The sequence below is a fragment of the Dicentrarchus labrax genome, unplaced genomic scaffold (genome assembly GCF_905237075.1).
Source record: "Dicentrarchus labrax unplaced genomic scaffold, dlabrax2021, whole genome shotgun sequence".
Lineage (NCBI taxonomy): Eukaryota > Metazoa > Chordata > Actinopteri > Moronidae > Dicentrarchus > Dicentrarchus labrax.
This window is the reverse complement of record NW_026136701.1, coordinates 5,341,175-5,360,760: the sequence shown is the minus strand read 5'-3', so window position 1 is coordinate 5,360,760 and position 19,586 is coordinate 5,341,175. Positions and strand designations below refer to the sequence as shown.

At 39.7% G+C, this 19,586-nt stretch overlaps 1 protein-coding gene across 3 annotated transcripts in view; it reads left to right on the top strand.

The window, feature by feature from the left end:
- The window catches only part of ctnnd2b (catenin (cadherin-associated protein), delta 2b), a 164,932-nt gene extending 148,353 nt beyond the window's left edge, over window positions 1-16,579 (top strand). For 2 of the 3 annotated variants that reach the window (XM_051396501.1, XM_051396510.1), the window contains 8 exons: window positions 701-874; window positions 2,039-2,189; window positions 4,262-4,514; window positions 5,958-6,042; window positions 6,198-6,324; window positions 10,479-10,607; window positions 11,607-11,683; window positions 13,670-16,579. In XM_051396501.1, coding sequence (XP_051252461.1) covers window positions 701-874; window positions 2,039-2,189; window positions 4,262-4,514; window positions 5,958-6,042; window positions 6,198-6,324; window positions 10,479-10,607; window positions 11,607-11,683; window positions 13,670-13,933 — 1,260 coding nt within the window. In that variant the 3' untranslated portion in view covers window positions 13,934-16,579. Of the gene's footprint in view, window positions 1-700; window positions 875-2,038; window positions 2,190-4,261; window positions 4,515-5,948; window positions 6,043-6,197; window positions 6,325-10,478; window positions 10,608-11,606; window positions 11,684-13,669 lie in introns of all 3 variants that reach the window. The other variant, XM_051396491.1, reaches the window with a different exon arrangement.
- The last annotated feature ends 3,007 nt before the right edge of the window (window positions 16,580-19,586 follow it).

Sequence of the window (19,586 nt, the reverse complement as noted above, 5' to 3'; positions counted from 1 at the left end):
CAAAACTCCCAATAACTTAATCAGAATAATTCATTTGCCAAAGAAATTTGCAAAATGATAACATGCTACGTTTGTGTAATCTCAATGTGATTGCATTAAAGGACAATAAAGAATTATATATTTACCAGCCCTAGTCTGGATGAAGAGCAGGTATTTACCAGTGATCCTCTGTCATATTTGCATTTAAATGTGCAATGCTCTATTTCCAAAAATAAGGGGGATGCAACAAACAACAAATCCAATAACCACTCCAGGGCAGCTCATAATGACTATTTTTTGGTGCAAATTATATATTTTTTTCATAATGCACCTACTCATCAACACACGTTAGTCTAATGTCAGTCCCACTAATCTGTGTGAATTATATTGCAGTGTCACTGACAAATCTCTTCCAGTCAAGAGCCAACATTTTCACAGTTATTACTGATGGATAGTACAGTATGTGTGTGTATCTTTCAGAATGCATCATCAATGCAGGAGGAAATGTCAGATTTCAATTACAGAGGAGATAGAATTACAGAATGCACAAATAGATGAATGCCACCTTATTTATACACTGTTTATGAATAGTAAATCTCTCTCCCTCCTTTCCCTGTTCTTGCCTGAGGGGACCATGCTGGCACACAACCACTGTCAAACCTCGCCTCACACAGAATTCAAAATGCTTTTTCTATCCTGAATTATGTCTCATCTTCCGCAGTGGGACGGTGTCGGCCCATTTCCAGACTTGGCGGAGCCCCCGAAAGGCATCCAGATGTTATGGCACCCCACAATCGTCAAGCCCTACCTCACACTGCTGTCTGAGTGCTCCAACCCAGACACCCTGGAGGGAGCAGCTGGGGCCCTGCAGAACCTAGCTGCTGGCAGCTGGAAGGTAAGAACCCAGTGCTGTGCCTATATCCCTGTGATACTAAAGGACATCTGCACAAGTGTATTGAAATTCCAGTGGGTTCTGAAAGTGTGAAATCTCACCACACGAAAAAGTAACAATCCTAACAGCCCCCCATGTTCTGGTGGTTTTTGTGCTGTGGGATAGCAAACCTTACTTACTGGCCCTTTCAGATTCCCATTTGGCAGACATCTCTTTGAAATCAACACTTTTATGTAATAGCATCTAAATGTCAGAATAAGTATCTTATTTTCATCAGTATGTTACAGATAATAACATAAATTATACAGGGGGAGATTTGTTGAACACTTTAGATTTAAAATGTTTGTAATTTTTCAGCCTCATTAAGTCTTAACTGTCAATTAATTTGATAGACAGCTTCTTATGAAATACAAATGACTTAGAAAATGCTAGTGAATATAGGATCATCGATCAACAACTCCTTTCTTGGAAAAAGCCATGAGATTTAGCTGAAAGCTTCAGAAACACCAAGTAAGTAGATCTTATGTTCAGACTTCTTTTAAAAGGTCAAGAATGAACCTTCAACCCGAAAATATTTTATATCATCTTTGATGGCAATTTAGGTCTGTCAGTCGGTCCACCACTTTGTTCTTCCATGAATCCTCATGAAAGCTCCGGTTGACTTTTTTAATATCTCAAGCTGGACAAGAACTGTGCTTTTGTATGGATGGTCTGTTGAGCGTTCGCCAAACTGAGTCCAGTCTCTGACTGAAATATCTCAACTATTGGATGCATTGCCATGACAATTTGTCCTGATATGTTCCCCGGAGGATGAATCCTACTGATTTGGTGATCCTATAACAATTCCATAGCGCTACCAGAAGGTCAAAGTCACTTATCCTGTGAAATATATTAACATCTACTCAATCAAAAAATTTGGTGCATATATTCACGGTTCTCAGGCAATCAATACTACTGATCTTGATGACTTTTCCTCTAGTGCCACCATTAGGGTAGACATTTGTGGTTTAGTGTTTTTTTAGTGTCAAAATCGTTTTCATTTCATTGACAAGAAATAGCCAATATTGGATAACAGTAAAGGAGTTAGCCCCAATATGGTACATCAGTTAAAAGGATCAATCAGAAATAAGGGATAAAAACAAATCTCTGATCCTCTGTCCCGCCCAGTGGTCGGTGTATATCCGGGCTGCGGTGCGTAAGGAGAAGGGCCTCCCTATCCTGGTGGAGTTGCTGAGGATAGACAACGACCGGGTGGTTTGTGCTGTGGCCACCGCGCTGAGAAACATGGCTCTGGACATCAGGAACAAGGAGCTAATTGGTGAGTTGTTCATTCCCAGCAAACAAAGATACTCTCCAAAAAGAGTCTGCCAATGGGTTAATGCATAATTTCCAAGGCAAACCAACTTTAGTCAAGAGTTTAATTTGAGTGTAATTTTTAATGTGCTTAATTCTGCCTCAATTGATGATAATGGTACTGAAAACAAGAGCAGTTATCTTAACCCGCTTACAGAATTAGTCACTTACTTAAATAATGAATGTGATACTTGTAAAAATGTTTAGCGGTAATTATTTAAAAAGGTGCTGTTAAAAGGTCATTTGTGTCAAGGGTTGTTACCGAATGGCTGACTGACAATGGGTTTGTCCAATAAAAAAGAGGTAAATGTCTGTATCTATGCAGATATTCAGATAGTTCTTCAGCCGGTAGCAGTAGTGTTGCTCTGACTGATCGTTTGATGCTTGATTTTCCTTTGGAGACCGAGTGATGTCTGTAATAAACTCTGCTTTTCTGCTGGTCCCCATAGCAACAACCTCATGCCTCCTTCCACTTACTCTGTCTGATGCTTGAGGCTCTGAGCTAAGCTGTGTCTGTCTGTGTGTGTATGCGTGTGCTGTCTATGTATGTGAATGCAGCCATTCATGTGTATCTTAGATGTAGGTTGTAATCTTACAAACCTTGGGGCATGCATGTATATTTTGATAGGATATACTGTCCTGCCCTCACTTGTGTCATGTTAACATGATGAAATTGCGTTAGAGACACAACATATAGTGTAGCTGCTTGCTCAGAGCTTTCAGCAGTACATATCAATGCTGTCTGCACAGGCAGGTCCGCTGTGAGCCAACTGCTGTTTTATTGCTGCCATTTTACAAACTTGATTAAGAGCTTTATTTTCAGTGTTTGTATGTTTATAATAATTGAGTATATTCCCAATACTGCAAGGATACAGCAATAGTTGAATTAAGGTTCAATCAGGTACGATAGGGTTATAAGGCAGTTTATATATGTAAATTACTTTGATTATCTGGAGAGAATTGTGTTGTTTTTTTTAATTGCCAAAACACAAAAATTGAAAGAAAGTTGAACTTAGGGAGTTTGGATATAAGTTAGATATGGTTTTAATTCTGTAATCTACACCATGTTATGTTTTTCACTTGTTAAGTGTTATTATTATATTTAGTATTAGTAAATTATTATATATTAATCAAAATAATCTGGAGTATATACTGTATACTTTATGCACCAGCAGGATCTTTACGGCACTAAAACACATATAGTGTGGATGTTAACTGTCAGTTGGTCATGACGTGCCGCCACCACCACCACCCCAGGGTGATGACCAAATCAGAATGAAGGGCAGAGGGCAGAGTGGACAAGATTGCCTGACAGCAGTGCTGGGGTGTCATGGGAAATGTAGTCAGTCTGTGTTAGATTTCGTGGCCAAGTCAGCATTATTGTCTGACAGCCACCCAGCCAGGCTGTATTTTCTTAGCTGTAGCTGGGAGTTTTAGCTGTCATAGGTTTAAAGGTAAGAAAAGGACAAGAGCAGGGACTCAGGGACTGTATAAAATGATTAGGGGGTGATGGGTCAGCACAGAAGAAGGGTCGTGTTCTTTTTGTTTTTTTGTTGAAGTGAGTTTAAATTTTGGGAGAGAGCAGGGGAGGGTCCTTTAACTCTTTCTCATTCCATATATATATTTATTTATATTGTTTGAGAATAGAATTGATGTATATTATTATCTTATTATGTGTAGCTAATAGTTACTGAACTTTATTGTTACCTCCGTCACTATATTCTGCAGCAATTCAGAAACTGAAAGTGTCACATAAAGTTCAACTATAGAATAAGTCAAGTTCAGCATCACACGTTGCCAACTTTTTCTACTAATGGGAGAAGTTAGAACTGTATTTGCCTTCGCCTGACTGTGTTGTAAATGTTTTATTGGCATTAATGTTGAATTAAAAGTAAAAAAAACCTAATACATACAACACTGATCAAAGTTAACATAACAAAAGCTCAAATTATCTGTTTTCCACTTTGTCTCCTCCTTTCAATGTTTAACCTATGTCACTCTTACCCACCCTGTCACTCTTACCCACCATGCCCACAGGTAAATACGCCATGAGGGACCTGGTGCACCGTTTGCCCGGGGGCAGCAACAACAACAACAGCAGCGGCGGCGGGGGAGGAGGAGGCGGCAACACCAGCAGCCTGGTGGGGAAGACCATGTCGGACGATACCATCACGGCTATCTGCTGTGCACTGCACGAGGTCATCACCAAGAACATGGAGAACACCAAGGCCCTGAGGGACGCCGGCGGCATCGAGAAGCTCATCGGCATCGCCCGCAGCAAAGGAGACAAGTAAGCCAAGTGGGAAGAAGTTGTCAGGTGGAAGAGGTTGGAAGTAAAGAAAGTATAGAAGGATGAGAAGATGAGGTTGTTGGTGGAAGTACAATCTTTGGGCAGTGTTCTTAGCAAGCTTTAACAGTTTTTATAGTTTTATAGACGCTGCAACAGCATCAAACTGAGACTAGAAAGAATAGAGAATGATTTGTTTTTCAATATGTCAGATGTGAATAAAAACTACAGTACCCACAAGAAGACAAGACAAGAACCAACAAGTGCATCTTGATATTGCCTCGTAGTTACAATCGAAACACTGCCTTGTAATTTATCCAGAATAAGAACTATGAATTTAATCGCCAGGATTTTAAGCTTGGTGGTTGGATTTTTTTAAGCCAATGCCTGAAAATTGTCCCTTGCCTTTGTATGTCCATATGTGGCAGATATCTATTCTGTAGATATGGAGTCCACCATGTTGAACCGCCATGTTTCTACAGTAGCCCAGAACGGACAAACCAAACACTGGCTTTAGGAAGGACCTTTCACGCCACAATAATTTCTCCTACACGCTTGGAATGCTGAGGTGTAGTCAAAATGGTTACAGTCTGCAACTTCATTTACATTTGATATAATTAAGTATGTGATTCAAAGGTAACTTAACCTCACCAAACTGTATTACCACTAATTCCACTGGAGTCAAAAGCTGTAATGGCAGCTGCTGAGCCACTAATCTAGCTAGGATACCTTTCAGTTACAGAAAACAGCTAGGGGAAAAATCAATAGGTACTTTTAGTTTTAGTGCCAAAAAACTATTCTTAACACAAATGTGGTTCTTACTTTTAATCCAAAAGTTGCATTCATTTTCTCCAGTGCTGTGTGAATGAGCAAAGGCTAAAACCAATATCTGTTATTTTTCAAAGTATAAATCCTCAGTCATTTTTAGAGATACTGAAGGCAGATAAATACAGATAAACACATTATTTTCTTGTTCTTCAAAGCCCGTTTTTAAGTTCCCTGCTCTGCATCAGTGCGAGGGCCTGATATGCAATCACAGAATCCAAAACAATAACATTTGCCCAAATGACTTGAAGAAATAAAGTTTAATTTCCTAGACGCTGATAAGGCCATATGAGCCAATTACACCCACAGCCATTAGTCAGCTGAGTCAAACCCTTTAGGATGCTGAATGAAATATTGGCCAATCAATCAATCATCCAAACAATTATTCCATTTGGCCAATTTAAGTGCCATTTTTGAAGCGACAAAGAAGACATTTTTCATTCTGCATCTTTGGAATCTGCAGTGAGAAGTTACTTCACATACTTTGTCTAGTGCTTCTGCTTTAATGTCTGTTTCCTCATTATTCTGCATTGTGAAGTTTTGATAGCTCCCACTTGCACAAAACAAAGGACAGTCAAGCTTTATACTGCATGTGTTTTTTCCTCTCTGCTGAATTCCCAGACATAGTCCTAAAGTGGTAAAGGCAGCATCTCAAGTCCTGAACAGCATGTGGCAATACAGAGACCTCCGCAGCCTCTACAAAAAGGTAAAGTCTGCATGGCTGAATGTGCTCTGGCTGTATTTACACTGAAGATGTCAGTAATGTTGACGATACCATTGTGAGACATGTAGATTATTTCTAACATGGTCTCATTTCTTCTTCTCTCCTCGTTCCTTTCCTTTGCCGTTTGTCTTCTTCAGGATGGCTATTCCCAGTACCATTTTGTCGGCTCTTCCTCCACGATAGAGAGAGACAGGCAGCGACCTTATTCTTCCTCTCGTACTCCGTCCATCTCTCCCGTACGAACCTCCCCCAACAATCGATCAGGTGAGTCTACACCCTCCTCTCTCTCCTGTCTTCCCTTTTGTCCTTCATCACTCTTTCTGTCAGTACAGTCCAGTCAAACAAACGGCACTCAAATACAGCTGAAGTCTGCTTTCACCTTCACACTACGGCGGCTGCCCACAAATTATACTGCTGTCAAATACAATCCTTGCACCGTGCCCCCTAAAAAAAGTTTACGCCCTTGCATTGTTAAAATTAGAATTTGACTATGGGCTTTTCAAGGATTCTGTATTTCTGAGCTCTTTGGATTTTTCATGTGTTAAAGTAATGGCTTCTTGTCATTCAGGGCGGTCACATAAAGAGCCACAGTGCTGATGAGATATTTGGCTCCTGGTGTGCGAGAGGAAGTGGTATCGGTGCTGGAGAACAGTGTTTTTATGTTCTTTCAGTGATAGATTTAAAAAAAATGTTATATCTACAGATGCCATGGGTCACCTTCCATGGAGTCCGTCATTTTGAACCACCACATTTCTACAGTAGCCAAGAATGGACAAACTAATATGTGCTGTAGATAGGATATTTCGCATTTTTTGGCTAGTTTGGTGACCACTGTAATTTCTCCTGCATACTTCACAGCCTGTTGTCTTTCCTAAGTTGTCAAATACAGACACAAGTGGTGTTTAGTTAGTTGCAATCTGCAACTTCACTACTAAATGCCACTAAATCTTATGCACTGGTCCTTTAAACTCTTGGTTTATTAAACTTACTTTTTTCCTTGTTCACAAGAGATAATCAAAGAAGTGATACATGTATCACAGTGCTCCTAATATGACATTATTGTGCAGTGTTGGGTAGTGCTATATTACTAGTAATAATATTTCAGTAATTATATTACAGTTAAAAAATAACATATAGGACTTTTGGTAATAATGTGACCAGTTACTGATTTGAAATCCAACAATCCAGGATTCATTTTTGAAACTGTGGAGGAAACTAGTTTGGAGGATGGAAACACTTAAATTCAGCAACTGGATTTTAATCGCTGTAAGTGTGGAGAAAAGACACAATTACTGATTTTATGGTGACCAGCAGAAAAGTAAAATTACTAGTAGTGTAACTGATTCCTGTTGGCAGGGAGTTAAAAGCAAACTAATTATATTACTTTTTAAAAGAGAGATGAGTATTAAACTACATTTAAGTAACTAGCCCAGCACTGTTAAGGTGACAACATTCAGAGTTGTGTTGTGTTGGAGTAGATAGATTTTATACAATTACATTATATGTCCTTATTACGGTTCAGTGTCAACTACACCAACCTTCTCAGCTGGTCTCACCTTGGGACACACATTTTCCTATTGTCATTAAGTGGCTTTTACTGTCACAGAATTCAGACCAAGTAAATGTATTTCTCAGATAGGCTCTTAAACACATATGCAGTGTCATCAGGACCTTTTTAAACATAAAATATACACATATTTCCATCCCTGCATTTGAGGATGGTACTGTTAGACCCGATCGCCTTGCGTAGGTTACTTCTACACACATTGACACATAAACACACAATACCAAGATTGCCATTACACACATACGGAGCAGTCACATTGTTAGTATATATTATAGTATTCACTATCATCTTTTTTAACATAAAATATAAACATATTTTTCATCCCTGCAATCAGACAACATTACTCTAATAATAAACTGAGTATGAACTTCACGACTGCGTGCTGCTGATTCTGATGAATAGGAATACAATTATCAGAACATGGCCCACAAAACAGTTTTTCATTTAACAGATATTTGTGGAAGCTTTTCTGACAAACTAAAAGTCAGACATCAGATAGCTTAAGCATTTAATATAGATCTTTTTTTTTTACCACACACCCTGAGACCCATTCAGAACAGGTTTTAGGCATTATCTACACCACTGTCCACATTCTTACTGGGCTGAAGTTCCATCACTATCAACTCTATATATTCCTGTAACCAATTATCCAAACAAAAACAATAAGGTTTTCTTGTTTAACTGTAAAGGAAGCTAACGCTAGCAGCCATTGTGTTGTTGTAGATTTAATTCTGTGCGCCCTGCTCCCTAATAGACACACCACTGAACAAAGCAAACCCATTATATGGAACTTGTGTGGCAACAATCCAGAGTCTAAGGTACAGCCATACCAACAATGATCTGATATGCTGTGGCTCATTTTCTTACATTTAAGTGGAGTTAAATTTGTTCTAAAAAGTATCTGTGTCATACTGATATGTTTAAATGCTGCATAATTGACTCCCACTGTTTTGCAAACAGATCCAGATCCTGCACAGATCCCACTGCGGTTTAATATTCTCTATGCCTGTAACGTAGGGGACGGGGGTCAGTAACTCACATAATAATGTTACTATATGTAATGAATCATCAGAAAAACTTTGTGTCTAGAAACGGGGATTTCGGGATATACTTTGTCTTGTATCCACAAGGAAGTGAGTCAGAACCCCCTTATTACTTTTTCATTTGAAATTGAAAAACCAATGCACAGTCATTTTTCTGTCACAAAAATGCACATGAATTAGTATTGCCCTCACGTCCAATATGGGCACATCCTTTACTGACTGCTAGCGGGAAGACACTTAAATGGAAGCTCCAAAATATCACTCAAATGGGCCAGATTGTTAAGAATGGGGATATTTTAGCATTCATTGAGCAGAAACGAAAAAAGAATTTTTAGGCTTAACAATACAGGCAATACATGCAGCTAAAAGATATATTTAAAGGTGAAGTCACTCATTCTGGAGAAAGATAGTCGACTGTTGAGTCTCATTCCCAGGTTGTCAAATATGATGCGCTCATTCAGACATGAGACCAACGTTGCCATCTCTTACGTAACGTGGTGCATGTCTCCTGTATTACCAAAAAAGTTGCATGTTTTCCATTGTATTTCATGAGCTTTTACAAGCTCACTCTGGGGAGATATATTGTTCTGTATCCGTTATTCACTACATAATTTGGAAGTGGATTTTTAAGAACTGGATTTATGAGGCTGTCAACTGGCAGTGGCAAAATGATAAACCGTTTGGTTTAGAAGCTAATCTCACATTTTTTTATTTTGTTTCTCAGTTTACAGCTGTGCAAGCAGATGGTTCATCAATCCATTTGTTTAATTTCACTTCTGAGGAAATTTTTCACATATAAAAGAAAGCGTTCCATTGTGTGTACAAAGCCTTAGGAATATGCACGTTCCCACAACAGTTGTTTACCGCAGCAGCAGGCACAGGATAACTGGTCGAGTAGGTGTGGATAATAATAGACTGGTGATATTAGCAGAGCATTAATGAGCGTATGGATCTGTGCTAACTTAGTTATAACGTATAGAAGAGAGATAAAAGAAACAGATGCAGCCTCACAAACAGGCTGCATCTTAGCCAGCAGCTTCCATGTGAAAGGCTGGTGATAATGATCTGAATATTAGAGGAAATGCTACTCACCCATATGGCACTGAATCAATAGCCATGTTTCTTCCAACATGGCTAACCAGACCTAACTCATTATCTTTGCCTCTCAGAGTCCAGAATTTGTTATTTTCTTGCATATTTTCTATGATTTATGATACTGATACTTTTTCTATTTGGGCCTGTTTGGTACAAGTGGATTTTAGGGTGAGTAATGCCAAGACAGACAGAGATTAACAGGCCAGTGGGAGTTTAAGATGGTGAAAATATGTACATGTAGCCTACAGCCAGACAGAGTGAAAGACAAGACATGGGCAAGAGTAAACCAGATAGACAGGGAGGGATGACTCAGTGTTTACCGCTTTGAAATTACAAATCACAAAGGTAGATTTGTTTTGAATGGCACAATACTCACAGAGTCACAATACAAACAGCAGCCAGTGGCACCCGTTTTTCACTTATTTCAGGGTGATGGTTAGAGGAAAGGCACACAGTGAAGCCTCAGACTGCTGTGTAGAGTCATGCAGGTAAATACAAAACCTCAGATGCTCAGAAAAGTACAATTTCCAAATCACTTTAGCCTTTCCTCTATAAAAGGACTCCAGTGTAGTCTAGTCCTTCTTCTTGTTGTGTCCCTCTTATAAATCCAAAAGTGATAAAGTGTTGATGATGGATTGAGGGTTAAACATCTTCTGTGTGTGTGTGTGTGTGTGTGTGTGTGTGTGTGTGTGTGTGTGTGTGTGTGTGTGTAGCGAGTGCCCCTGCCTCCCCAAGGGAGATGCTGGCGTTGAAGGAGAGGAAGGCAGATTACGAGTCAACTGGCAATGCCAGTTACCATGGCAACAAGGGTGAACACACATCCCGGAAGGACGCCATGACCGGTAGGAATTTCCGCTGTGTGTATAGTATCTTTGGAAGAAATAGCAACCATGTGTAAGGTGTAGGTTTTACAGATATTAAAGGAATAGTTCAACATTTTGGGGAATACGCCAATCTGTTTTCTTGCAAAGAGTTGGACGAGAAAATCGATGCCACACTCATACAGTATCTGCACAGTAAATGTGAAGCTTGAGCGAGGAGATGGTTAGCTTAGCATGAAGACTGGAAACAGTGGGAAGCAGCTCCAAGATGGATTTTGACAGAGCCAAGCTAGCTGTTTGCCCCACTTCCAGTCTTTGTGCTAAGTTAAGCTAATTGGCTGCTGTTGGTAGCATCATATTTAGAATACAGATGTGAGAGTGGTATCAATCTTCTCATCAGATTATCAACAAGGTGATATATTTAAGTAAATACGCATATTTCCCACTGTCAATCTACTCTTTTTACAGTAAGTTAACTTTTATAAGTGATATGAATATACAGCAAATACTTTCTTTTGAACAATCCAAATTCTACAATCCATCAGTTAAAAAAAGACAAAATGATTAGAAATCTTATATCACCTGGTCATGTTGTACATGTTGACAGCCATATACATCTCACTGTAAGTCAATGTCGCAATGAGATTTTGGAAAAAACCCACTAAATGTCAGTCGGGTCCCTCACTACTCAGGGAACCTTAGAGAGTGTTGGTAAGCTCCTGACATAAATAGAGTCTAATATAATGTGATATTTTGATCAATACAATGCTTTAATTATTTATTGTGTACTGGAAACCCCATTAGTTGTTGCCTTGGAAACATCTACTCTTCCTGGGGTCCACGGGATTAATGTGTGTGTTTTCAGTGAGGGTTTCAGTGCTTCATTATGTTAATGTTTCCAGACATTTTTGCCCACTGACAGTAGTTCCAGACTCTCCTTCATCATCATCATTCACCATCATTTCAATTCTTATTCTTAATGAAAGATTTGTCACGCCCACCTCCTCTCTGTCCCTGCAGGTCAAATCTCCGGTGGGTCTTCCACACTACTCAGAGGAGCATACGTGTCGCCTACTGATGACCTGAAGTACAATCAGGTACAACAAGTCACTTTTCTTTCAAATTGTTCATAATTACATTACGTGCACAGATGTGGCCATTGCTGTACTCCTAAAATGTGATCACATAGCACTTTCCTCTTCCCTGAGACAAGTTGTGCTCGCAGAAATATCAGAGCTTTGATCTTGGAGTAGTCACTTCCTTTATGTGATAAATTACCACTATGAGCTGCCATTTAAATGAGCTACCAATTGGTAGAAGAATGAATTAGTCATGGAACAAACCAAGGAAAGATGTTAATGGAGGGGAAGAAATGAAAACACCAAAGGCAGATTTATTAATACATTTCAGCTTAGAACTTTTAGGTGTCCCTGGTTCTCTGAGGGAAAAACATTTGAAGACCCTCAACAGTTTCGTTCAGTCTCTTGCTCTTCTTTGCATCTTTCTTTCTTGATGTTGACGTTTTTCATGCTGCACTGCAAGCTCTTCTTACCGCTTTATGACTCATATAACCTTAAAGAGAATAAGGAACTGCTGTATAGTAACCCTTTAAAAAGCTATAGATGGAGACAAAATATCACAGCAAAACTAGTCCCTTTATCATATGGGAATTTAATAGTGACAGCAAAGGGGATAAAAATACTATGAAGTCCAAAAAGGTCACTATAAATTTCTAAAGACCTACATTTATACTTTATAGGAATACTGCAGTGAGTTGCTCTTAGGGTCTGGCATTTGATTCTGTATTGTCGCCAGTAAAAGCCTTTCATATTACCCATCACACCCTTTGGCAGTGGTATCTCAGGCTGGTTGTATCTCTGGACTTATGACTTGGCAGTCTCACAGCAACGCACAACAGTGGAAAGCACTGATGGCTATCACCCCTGAGCAATCAAATCAATTTTGTGTTTAAATATTATTTTCTGAACTGGACAGCCAGCCACCTTGTTGTAAACCAAAACCTATTGAGCTAATGACACTGAAAACATGTCTGTGTTATATACAATTGGCTTTACTGTATGATAGTACTAAACTGACCTAAACCAAAATGAGTGCTGCTAATTCACGTTTGCTGGTGGTGGAAGACGGATGGCTTCTGATGGAAAATGCATCACATTGTTTTATCTAAAATGTACAAGTCACCAACAGGTGTGAGCCTGTTTTCATGATAAACCTGATTATTTTCATTATCAATAAATCTGCTAATGTTTTTTTTTTTAGTAATCAGTTAATTGGTTTTGCATTTTAAAAAAACTGCTTGTTCTGTCCAAGTGAGGTATTTCTCTTATGTCACAGATGACTAAGAAAATCAGCAAATATTCACATCTGATTGACAGGAAACATTTTTTTCAGCTCCAAAAACAGTTTCTGAACTAGACATATGACATGTGTCCAATTACCTGGCATATTCTGCTGGCTAACTGTTAATGGTCTGACACACACAAGTCATTTATCACTGAGAAATAACAATTGTGTTGCATAAAACTGTAATTTATTAAGACATTTCTCTCTGTAGATAGCAATGCCTATTGAAAAAAGTGAAAAAGAGACAGTGTATCCAATGCCTTCAATTAGCCTTGTAAGTTAACGTCATGGATGAAATATAGGGTTGGGAAGGTGAGTTCAGGTCTCAGATTGGGTAGTACCAGTCGGGTTCAGACCAGTCCAGCCTGAAAGAAGAATTGTAGCCTGGGTTAGCATTTTTACTGCCACTAGCTGCCATTAGTCACTGTAACTTCATGTGTTATGCTAGAAGTCTATCAATGTGCAGCGTGTGTTATGAAAAACCTTTGGAAATGTGAGGAGTCACATTCAAATTGACATCTAAAAGGGTAGTTTTAATGTTTTTGATCAAAGTGAATTATTTCTAAAGCTGTCAGTACTTTGAGGCAATGTCCTTTCTGACACACAGCTGTGTGCACTTCTCGATTGTTTGTCTTTTACAGGTATTTTACTTTAGCATGGTCAGCTTAGAACACTTGCCCTCACTTCTTCACTTCATGCTGTTTTTAATTTTTTTGCAGGTCTCCTCTCAAGGCCTGCCTTCAGAACCCTACCCTCCTTTCCAAAATCCTCCCCCTCCCGACAGCGGCAACTACGAGGACCAGGCCTTCTACGAGAACCAGGTTCACCCGGGAGGGCGCCCCCCGCAGGGTGACCTCAACATGCACTTGCAGGGCCTCAAGTCCACTGGCAACTATGTAGACTTCTACTCAGCCTCGCGGCCCTACAGCGAGCTCAACTATGAGACCAGCCACTATCCAGCTTCTCCGGACTCCTGGGTCTAAGGGGAGTCGAGGGTGGAGGATTTGGAGCAGGAGGAGGAGGAGAGGATGGATGAAGGAAAATGGGATGATGAAGCGGGTAGTTTCAAAAGTGGAGGAGAGAAGATGAAAGGACAGCTTCCCTCCCTCCCCATCCTCCCCTGTAGTTCCTGAGTAGCATCATAGGTAGCAGGAAGACGGAGGGGGAGGATGGAGTGCAGGAAGAGAGACATGAGGAGATATCTGAGACATTACACTCCTTTCACAGACATCTGAGGGGGGAGAGAGAGAGAGGGGGAAAAGAAGGAAAAGAAGTGAACGGACGAGCGGCCATGCATGTGCATGCACACCACCAACAAAACCGACAGACACATTTTCTTTCTGTGTTTAGTTTGTGATCAACTACTGCTAGACGGTTCCGCAGACAGAGCGATGGCCTCCTGCACCTGAAGGCCTCTGGATACAGAACGTAGGAGGGACGGACATGATGAAAGAACAAAGAGGGCAGAGATAGAAAAAGAGGGGGAAAATATGTGGTGAAGAAGAAGGACAGTGAAAGAGAAGAATGGATCAGTGGACTCGAGGACGGAAGGTTTTGGATTGTGGATGGAACGTGTGAGAGATAACCAGGAGAAACCTGTAAATATGTGGTATAGCAACATGGCTTTTAGTAATGTGAAGCACAAGAGGCAGAGCTGTAGGACATGTAGGACGTCTGTCACACAAACTTTTGTTTCTCTGTATGGCTTCAGCGTGATGTATCCTCCTCTGGGCAAAGAACGCTTCTGGACTTTGTCATTTGTAACAGGTTCTGTTTTTTTTCTTTTGTTGTGTTTCTACTTTTTTAATTCTCGATTCTGGTTGTATAGTATTTGATGTACACTGTACATTTACGAGATGCATTGTGTACTGTACATTGCACTATTTTCTGTGTCATGTCAGGCCTTTCGCCATTGGGTCAACCTCACTTCCTCACTCACTTACCCACCCCCAATACACACACACACACACACACACACAAATACACACACAGACTTTCAAAGTTCATATCATAGCTCTAGATGGATATCAATGATTCGCTACTGTGAAACACTGGATATGAATTGGGTATTGAAGCATCAATTCTGGTAGGTCACGGTGCTCCTTTTACTGCCCTACAGATAGTTTTCACACAATAGCTGACAGTACAGCTGCCAAAGTAAAACAGTCGAGCAGCCTTTTCCGTGACAAAACTCAAATTTTTTTTTTAGGCTAGCTTTGTTTTCTTTGGCGGCTATCTTTCCACATTAACACCTCAGATCCCCGTTTCGTTCCCATGAGCCCCTCCTTTGAGTGAACTGTGCTCATTGTGTATATAACCGTGCCAAACAAGGGTTACTTCCCCCCAGCTGGAGAAGGCAGGGGGGACAGTTAGGGGCGTGTTAAAGGGTCCAAGTTCAGCTGAAGCTCTCAGCGGAACATCCTTGCGGTTCTAACGATGCCAGTTTGTAAATGCTTTGGTTTTTCTAAACTGTGTTTTACTGGGATGAAAACTGTCTAACTGCACCGGGACTGGGGAGAAAAACATAAAAAGAAAAAAAAACCAAAAGGAAAAAAAAACCCATGCGACCAGGCGGAGCATCGCTTCCTCCAAAGTTGTACAAATTTAGTTGATTTCTGTGTTGTAAAATAATCAATGTTTGAAGTACAAAAAAAAAAAAAACTTTTCTGAGAGATGGGTGGCAATTCTAACTTCATGGTAGACAAAACTGTTAATAGAGTACGGATATATATTATATAAATATAAATATATACTTTTTATGTGCAGATGTGGATGTCACTTATAGCAGCAACATTATGGAAAAAGACTTGTAAAAAAAAAAACAGCTACATGTAGGAATTTTGTTCACACTTTATTTTCTGGTCAACACACTAAATTGTCGACTTTGTGTAGTAATGTTGTTGCTATGTGGAGTAGAGTAGGGCCCAGGGATCCACGTTGTCACTGAAGCAGTCTAAAAAGGTGCTACATCCGTGAGAAGTATTTCCAACATGTCTGTATTTTAACTGTGCACAAAATATTTGTTCTCCTTTGCATCGCGATAGCAAACTATTGATTATCAGCCGCGAGTTCCGATCATGTCACAGGGGACTGTTTCAAACCACATAACAAAGAACAATCAGCTGTTCATGAAAACCCCCAAAATCAATTGGTATCATGATGCTAAACAGCAAATTGAACCCATGAACGCATGTGTATTTGTTGTCTGTAAATCAGGAACTAAATGAGTGATTTATTGTTTTTTTTAATTTTTTGTTTTTTGTAAGAAAGGCAAAATTGTAAAACGGACAACAGACCCTGGTTCTCCCTACCCACTGCTGTTTAGAAGTCCTAGAGGTCATCTTCCAATGCTTGAAAAATGACTCATAATGCAACTGTCCCCACGAAAACACTGGATGAAAAACAGACGAACTGTATTTGTTAGTGAGCATCTGGAAACTGACAACGTTATGTATGTCCTTGTGATCCTTAGGCAGAAAAATCCTGACTATAAGACCTGTATGGAGATATAATGTCGGTAACCTTTTTGTTGCTAGACCAAACGTGTTTTAAAAAGAGAATTGTGAATCTTTCTATTGCCTCAAACAGATTGCAACTGCTCCAAAAAATATAAACGGACCATCGAAGAACCTTTGACTGTGAGAGTTGTTTGTTCTGTTGCCATAAGAGTGTCTTTGTGGTATTTTTCATTATGCTAAAACCAGGTTCTGTGTTTAAAAAGCACAGATTTTAACAGTATTCCTAACACTTACCATGAGCTTTTACTTTGAAATCCTACTTTCCCTGCAGCCTTTGCGTTCCTCTCCCTCAGTACAGTACCCAAATTCACTAACAAAGACTTACTGGAGACAACTAATCCATCACAGTGAACATGGTGTTGCTTCAGTGTTTCAGTCAGTCAGTTATTGTTGTGTGGTCCTGTAGTTCCAAAAAGGGACAATTTTTCAAACCTCTCCTGGCTGGTGCGTTCAAGGACACATTTGGTCACCAGTTGCCAGAAAGCAGTGCACCGATAAGCTGTGTCGCTGGAAAATGTAATGCAAGAGAAAAACATAGCAGAAACATCATGAAAATGTGAGTTGTATTATTATAATTATAACTGTTATTATTATTATTATTATCAGCATAATAGCACTAATAGCATGAGTAGTAATAGTATGGGCTACTGAGGCTGTGTGTGCATGGGGGCAAATGTTTGAAATAGAACCCAATGTGCTTGAGACCCAGTATACACAGTGTCTATTTCATATTCTGTAATTCTTTTCTTATTTAGAAAGCTTAACATTACAGGAACAGGAATCATAGCAAATCAGCTTTTAGGTTGCATTATTTACTAAAATCAAGAATACAACGCAAAAAAAACAACAACTGACACATTTCCATACATTAGTGCATAGAAGTCAGCTAAAATAGGACCTTTTTTATGGCAGAAACGTAATGAAAAATATGCGTAAATGAGAATTGTGCTTCCTGGTGGGCTGACAGCAGACAATCCTCACCAGTGTGCTGTGAGACCTTTAAGTGACGCTGGACAGGAAAAGCAAAAAAAGGCAATTTGACTTAGAGAAGACTGGAGACAACTTTGTCAAAACACCTAAAAGACCGAGCTCAATGTGTGAGACTGGGCTCAAGAACAGAGCTGTCCCGTTTATATAACTGTACATTACTTTACACACGTTTTTTCCATTCTCTGCTACTCTATACCATCACACATCAGGGAAATGTTGTACTTTTTACTCCACTACATTTATTTGGCACATATAGTTACTAGTTACTTCTTACAGGTGTTGGGCTAGTTGCCCAAAATGTTTTATTTATTACTCATTACTCTCTTCAAAAGTAATATTATTACTTTACTTATTACTAATTAGTTACACTACTAGCTAGCACAATTACTTACGTTTCTGATGAAAATCAGTAATTGTGACCCTTCCCCCCAAAATTCAGACTTACAGTGATTAAAATCCAGTTTTGTTTGTTAAAATCAAAGTAATGGAATATTTCCAGCTGCTGAATGTTTCCATCTTCCAAACTAGTTTCCTCCGTGATTACAAAAATGAATCAGAGGATGTGATTGGATTGTTGGATTTTAAGTCAGTAGGGGTTGACAACAAAAGTAATATTGTAACTAGTTATTTTTGGGGGGAAATTGTAATATTATTAAAACACATATGCTTTTATGATATGCAACACTATACTAGTAATCTACCCAGTGGTATACAAAGTATCTCAAATTGGCTCCACACTGAGGAAGCACAAGATTAAAATGCTCTTATATGTAATATAATAGGGTCTACTGTGCGAGAAGCCATTCTGCATGGTGATAGGATATAACTTTAAGTATATTTGCTTATAATACTTCTGTACTCTTAGGGAGTATTTTGCGACCATTTCTATTTTACTTGAGTAACGGACCTGAGTACTTCTTCCCACTGTTTAAATCTGGGTTTGAAAGCAGAAATCATTGCAAATTGCTTTGTATAATCCATTAACTGCTAATTTCAGCACTTTAATTGGCACTGTATGAAAATTCCCCACAGCTTCTACAGATGGAAATACTGGGTGATGCAGTCTCAGCCAGCCGCAGAAAGCTTTCCAGTGCTTCAGAACAGATGAGAACAGAAGATTGAATGCTTTAGGCCACTCATGAGATAAGCTCTTATTCTGAGCTGTGTGTGTGTGTGTGTGTGTGTGTGTGTGTGTGTGTGTGTGTGTGTGTGTGTGTGTGTGTGTGTGTGTGTGTGTGTGGAGAAGAGAGTGTAGGTGAATGTCCAGGGCCATGTGTATGCTTGTACAATACATACCTGTAAGTACATGTGTGTATCTTAATACTACATGTAAGTATATTGATGTCTAAAGGGCCATGAGTGCTCTCTAGTGGTCATTAGAGAAACTGCAGCACAGGTCAGGGTGGCGGCCATTTTAGTCTCTGCAGACAGAGCACCACACCAAAGGCACAGCTTTTATCTTCAGATTTTTGGGGTGGGTCACATCTTTTTCCATCACACATGCACTGTTGGAGCGCAGAACAAAGCGTGTGCGAGGCGCTCGTCACAGCTCCAGGGATGAGAGGTAGGCAGAAGTGCATCTTTTTCCTTATCTCAGCTACACCACCAGTATTTTACGAAAGACACCTGTTGTTAAAAACAACATGTGGCAGACTCTGGAGGCTGGGTTCATGAATTCTACCTCAAGCTGCACTTCGTACTGGCATACAGTGTTTCTCTGCTGCTGAGGTAACAAAGCAAAAGAGGTTTGTGAGATGTTCCACCTCAGCATATAAAGTGTTTGATCAGCCAAACTTTGGAAAGCTCCCCAGTATAATAAGTGGGTGCAGTGAAATATTTTACAGTATTTTTATGGTTCCCAGGAAGATGATTTTTGTTGGTAAGTTCTGGTCATGTGGGAGATTCCTGTAGTGATTCAGCACTCTAAGAAGAAGACCTAGTTCATTAATCCTGAGCTACTGCCACCCCTTATAAGGTTTAACAGTGAGACTACAGTGCACAAAACTCCCTCCGGAATTCCGCTGATTGTTCCTTCAACCTACAGACATCATCCCTGAGAGGACAGTAAATCAGTTTCTACTTGCTGTACAGTTTTCCCACCAAAACACACTTCAGATCACATATGAAC